Source organism: Lygodium microphyllum, chromosome 9 (genome assembly GCF_053477565.2).
Source record: "Lygodium microphyllum isolate KBCC chromosome 9, Lygodium_microphyllum_v1.1.10, whole genome shotgun sequence".
NCBI lineage: Eukaryota > Viridiplantae > Streptophyta > Polypodiopsida > Schizaeales > Lygodiaceae > Lygodium > Lygodium microphyllum.
In genome coordinates, this window is record NC_141143.1 from 163,394,617 (window position 1) to 163,400,426 (window position 5,810).

The window sequence follows — 5,810 nt, forward strand, 5'->3', positions numbered from 1 at the left end:
ATTTTGTGGATTATACACATAGAAAGGAAGCTATAATAATATAAACTAGATATAACTAGACGAAGACACAACATCAAGTAATGACCAATCCAGGTCTCACAAAGTGAATATGATGCTCAAAATAAAGTACAAACCCTAATTCGCAATCGTGGAAATCCTAAAATGTAAAAGAAATCCAAATCCTAAAACCCAAATGGAGCACCACCCTAGAGAAAGAGCCTAACCAAAACCCTACTTTTGGTCTATATAAAGATGAAAAGTTTCAATTGTAATTATCATTTTGGTACATCTATGTTATGAAAGCTCTAATAGTACAACTATTGAGCATTCATTCACTTTTTTAATTCTATCATCTTGTCTCTATTGTTAAGAGTAAGAAGCAAAGAGAATAAAATGTGTATTTGAGTAAGGGATTGAGGAAAAGTGAAGCTCTATATCTTACTTTTCTTCTTCTCATCCATGGTAAGAAAGTTGAGTTTGGAGTTGCATATGAAGTTGTGATATTGCAAGAGAGTAACAAATCCAACAAGGTGAAGCTCTTCTCCATCTTTTTTCTCTCTTCCATCTTCTCTCGATATTGGCATAATTGGTGGTGAATGTGAAAGGGCATCATCAGATCATGTTTCTTGGGTCATGAAACCATCTTCAAACCTTCAAGCTTTCAAACTACAAAGCATGAAGATAAGTTGATGAGTCTTGTATTATTACTTTCTAGAGATAGAGAGAAAAATGCATAATTAAAGAACGAAGTGTCAAGAAGACAAGGTGAGTGATTGTCACCAAAGCAAGTTGTAACTTTTGAAAGAATGGAAGTCCATATATTGTCCCTATTGTGCATTTACCTGAACACCATTATAACACCCTTAGCTCAATGTCTTTCTCGATTTCCCTAAAGTAACCTCTTATGTAACTTAGAAGAAGATATCGATTGCCTTCGCAACCATGGTAGATCCTTGATAGTGTAGAGTGACAACCATAGCCCAATGCCATAGTCACTTTGAGGTGGGAGCTTTTGGGTGGAAGTTGGGAGCCTTCTCTTCACACTCTTCAATCATCCTTTGAGGGCAAGAGAGAGGGTGCTAAGCCACCTAAAATTTAAATAGAGACTTAGTGCATATACCACATTTATCCGCATTCCCACATCCTATACCAACATTCCATCATTATTACCATCATACCTTCTTTATCATTTTTTCTACATCATCTTCCTTTACACCTTCCTTTCGGAGGATTGCTGCGTAGCCAGCTGCCGCTCCTTCTTGGTGCTGCCAGTCAACCGTTGTACTATCCTCAGCAACTGTATTTGTTCTTCCTGCTGTCACCAACACTACTGCCTGTGGCATGGCCCTTCTTAGCTGCATCTTGGGCTGCTGATGCTACTGTCGGCTGTTGGACATTTCAGGGTTGCTGCATTCTCAGACCAGCTGCCTTCCTTTTTCACCCAGAGGTTGTCAAGGCATACTTGCATTTTTGTCACTCCAACCCCAGGCACTCTTGCATTTCAATATCCAACCTGCCGACTGTCTTCACACTCGGTATCATATTACTTCATCGACATTGGTTCGAGACATCTTGGAACTCTTATATCGCACTAGCTTTCTCCAACAGTTAGGTCATGCACATGAGCAGCCCACCATCAATTACTCTTGATAGTCGAAGTGCAGTTGCTGGAGCACAGAAACACATGATCATATTGGCCATAAGCAAATCGAGCTAGCAACCCTCAAATAGAAACATGTCTCTACTTAGGACAATGAAGTAGAAATTTTACGAAGGCACTAAAGTTGAGCAATCCTGGTGATCTATACAAAGTTGGAGTTCAGTCCCCCTGATTTTCATCATCTTTAGAGGGGCTTCTTGTTTGTACCTCCAATTCTCATGTATACGTTGGTGTGGGCATTAAGGAACCCTTTTGGGAACTCTGTGTGGCCCCAGCTCTTGGCCCTTCGTCTTTACACAGCCAATCGAGTTGGCCCACTAGATTGATCAGTTTGCAATTCCCCCTATTTAGGCTCCTAGTGATGCACTGCACACTCAATTCTCAGTTTAGTTCTTCACTTCTGCCTGTTCAATTTGTGTTCCCCCTCTGTTGTCAACATCTCTATGTCTACTTTGCCATGCACAAGTGCACATGGGCATTATCCTTTCAAATTTCCTTGTAGGTAGGCTTGCTTGCTTTTTGTTCACATAGGCAACTCTCTAGAAAGTATTATTACTCTCTAGACACGGGCATTATCACCATGCACAAGCCCACATAGGCAACTCTCACTCTGCCATCTGCATCAGATGATATGACCCTTTTTTGCCATTCACGTGATAGAAGTGAAGCAAAGTTGAACTTTTTCTTGACGAGTATGCATTTCTACCTATACATCCTCCATTTCCTGTCCTGAAAAACTTCAATTTGTCCACTCCCTGTTGCATGCTCACAGGTGTTGCTCATGCTGAAATATGTTGGAGCAATCTTATCATCCAACTGTAATGCATGCTTAAAAGCCCATTCCCCAAGCTCCACATTGACTCCATTTTGACATGCACCCAAGAGAGTAAATGACAAATCAGAATCTGATGCATTCTCAATCACATTTCTTGCTGTGTCAAAGTGCCCAGCACGGCTGTAAAGATCAACCATGCAAGTATGGTGTTCTAAAGTTGGAATGATGCAATAGATGGTGCTCATAATGTCAAAACACATATTTCCCTCCTCCACTAGACCCGCATGACTGCAAGCAGTAAGCAAAATGATGAATGTGATACCATCTGGCTCTATATTTTCTGCCCTCATTTTATTGAATAGGTTGAACACCCTTTTAGCCTTACCAAGCCGGGCATATCCAGTAAGTAATGCATTCCAAGAGGCTAGATTTCGTATTGGAAGCTCGTCAAACACTTCTTGTGCTTTTGTGAGAGCACCACACCTGGCATACATGTCCACCAACGCACTGCCTAGTGAACCATCATGAGTGTCCAAGAGTCCCCGCCTGCAGACCTCAGCATGTATTTCTTGGCCCTTTTCGATTGCTCCTATGCTACCACAAGCTTTAAGAGCAGAAAGAAATGTGATTGCACCAGGGGAGAAGCCATGGTCTCTCATTTGGTCAAAGCAGTTCAGAACTTCCTCCCCAAACCCATGCTGGGCATATCCAGCAATCAATGCATTCCAAGAGACTTCATCCTGTGTTGAAAGCTCATCAAAGACTTCTTGTGCTTTCGCAAGAACACCGCATTTGGCATACATATCGACCAATGCAGTGTGGAGTACAATATCATTATTATCCAATAACCCCAGCCTGTTGACCTCGGCATGTATCTCTTTGCCTTTCTCAATAGCTCTTGTGCTGCCGCAAGCTTTCAAGATGCAAGCAAATGTGACTGCATCGGGGGAGAAGCCCTCATCTTGCATCTGCTCAAAGCACTCCAGAGCTTCTCCACCAAGCCCATGCTGGGCATATCCAGTGATCAATGCAGTCCAAGAGACTGCACTCCGGACAGGAAGCTCATCTAGCACTTCTTGCGCTTTTGCAAGCACACCACACTTGGCATACATGTCTATTAAGGCAGTGGCAAGCATGATATCATCATTTTCTAATAATCCCAGCCTGCGCACCTCAGCATGTATCTCTTCCCCCTTCCTGATTGCTCCTATGCTACCACAAGCCTTCAAAATAAAACCAAAGGTGGTTGCAGTTGGGGAGACCCCTTCATCTATCATTTGCTCAAAGCAATTTATAGCTCCATCATTGTTCCCATGTTGTACATACCCAGAGATTAATGAAGTCCAAGAGACTACATTCTGCACTAGAAGCCCATCAAATACTTCTTGAGCTTTTGCAAGTGCACCGCATTTGCCATACATGTCCACCAATGCATTGCCTAGCACAACATCATGATTTTCCAACAATCCTTGTTTCTGGACTTCAGCATGTATCTCTTCACCCTTCTTGATCGCTCCTATGCTGCCACAGGCTTTCAAAAGGCAAACAAAGGTGGCCGTGTCTGGTGAGAAACCCTCATCCTGCATCCGCACGAAGCAGTTCAGAGCTTCCTCACCGAGGCCCTGCTGGGCATATCCAGCAATCAATGCAGTCCAAGAGACTGCATCCCGTCTTGAGAGCTCATCAAACACTTCCTGTGCCTTTGCAAGCACACCACACTTGGCATACATGTCCACCAATGCAGTGCGCAGAACAATATCATTGTTATCCAATAACCCCAACTTGCGTAACTCCACATGCATCTCTTCACCCTTTTTGGTTGCACCTAAGTTGCCGCAAGCTTTCAAGATGCAAACAAAGCTGATTGCATCTGGGAAAACACCCTCATCTTGCATCCGTGCGAAGCAACTCAGAGCTTCCTCACAAAGCCCATGCTCCGTGTATCCAGAGATCAATGCAGTCCATGATACCGCATCCTGTACTGGAAGCTCATCAAACACTTCTTGTGCTTTTGTGAGGGCACCACACTTGGCATACATTCGGAGTAGGGCAGTCCCAATATAAATGTTGTTCTTAAGTAACCCTGTCTCAAGGGTATGGGCATGTAACCTGCTGCCTTTGTACAGATCCTTCTTTTTGCCACAAGCCTTTATCAAGTTCAGAAGGGCAGTACAGTCCTGGTCCCCCTTGGGCACAGGACAGGACTCTATTTGACTTCTCCTTCTCAACTCCTGTTGGATCCAGGGCGGATTATACCAATTATGCAACCACAAGGACTGCCTTGTCTGAAGTTGGGGCCTTTCTAAACGTACCGAAGGGGTTTGCACCTGCAGGACGTTGTGTTTGCCTTGCTGTTCTATTTGTCCCAGAAGTGGGAGGGGTCTCTGAAGCAGTCCTTCCGTGAGAACCCCAGGTCTGTGCATAACTGTGCTTTAAATGAGAATCATCATGCGAGCTTCCGTGGAGAGCACAGCTATTGACTGTATATTGAAGTATTGCTACATCTCTCATGTTATGTGCAGGCGATAATTGCTGTTGGTTTGGGAGTCATGTTTCGAGCACTGGCATGATTGTGTCACATAGAGACTCACGAATTCATTTGCAGAGCTCCATTGCACGGCAAGTTCTGTCTGCCTCCAAGTCGATATGAGGGTGTCGGGCATGTGACAATTTTTCTTAAAACGCATTACCATTTAAAAAAAAAGGAATGCAATTAAGGCTTGGCAAGGCACAAAGGGCATGGAGAAAAGAGGTGCAACGCAAGCTATTGACGGTGCACATGGAGGGCGCTTCTGAGAAGAGTCTCTTAAGTAAGGGCAATAAAGAATGGACATGGAGACATGGCTGTGGAATCAATAAGCTCATTACTGCATAAGTAATTGAAGCAAGATTTATAATTGTGGAGCTTTAGTTACAAGTGCAAAACACAACTAAAGTGCAAAACACACATCGGAATAATGAAAGACACAAGATCAATGAAAACGACGATGCACAAGATGTAATCGGGAATAAGAATCCACTATGACAAAAGTACGATGGTTGAGTGCCAACTCACACACTTCACAAGAGCCCTTAGTCACACCAAGAATTTGCAAGTACCTAAATGGATAATTGACTTTGGCCACACTCCCTCTTTTATAGACAAAAATAAAGGAGTTGCCCCACCACAAAATAGGTTGGCAAATAAAGAGAGTGCTTATAAATCAAGCCGTGGGCGCTCGTGAACTTGTGATATGACCACTTCTAACACCCTCTCTGAGAGCACAAGTGAATAAGAAATGAACAAGAATACCTAGGATGTGCTTCATTAAGAAATCACCCTGAAGAAGAAATCCAAATACTATAATTCCTCTCTAAGAGCAAAGTAGTCGAGTT

At 43.2% G+C, this 5,810-nt stretch overlaps 1 protein-coding gene across 2 annotated transcripts; it reads right to left on the reverse strand.

The window, feature by feature from the left end:
• Nucleotides 1-272: 272 nt before the first annotated feature.
• On the reverse strand, nt 273-5,200 carry LOC148031821 (pentatricopeptide repeat-containing protein At3g09040, mitochondrial-like). 2 transcript variants are annotated; one of them, XM_087685499.1, is made up of 2 exons: nt 1,179-5,200; nt 273-1,088 (listed from the first exon to the last, which is right to left on the reverse strand). In XM_087685499.1, the coding sequence occupies exon 1, from the start codon at nt 4,856-4,858 to the stop codon at nt 2,363-2,365; it is 2,496 nt and encodes an 831-aa protein (XP_087541625.1). In that variant the 5' UTR covers nt 4,859-5,200; the 3' UTR covers nt 273-1,088; nt 1,179-2,362. The 2 variants fall into 2 exon arrangements, with proteins under 2 accessions (XP_087541625.1, XP_087541624.1); XM_087685498.1 differs by having other exon boundaries at nt 274-666; nt 843-5,200.
• Between the last annotated feature and the right edge of the window lie 610 nt (nt 5,201-5,810).

What these genes read in the sequence shown, in the direction of transcription:
- LOC148031821 (XM_087685499.1), bottom strand. Translation starts at nt 4,858, where the DNA reads ATGCACAGACCTGGGGTTCTCACGGAAGGACTGCTTCAGAGACCCCTC.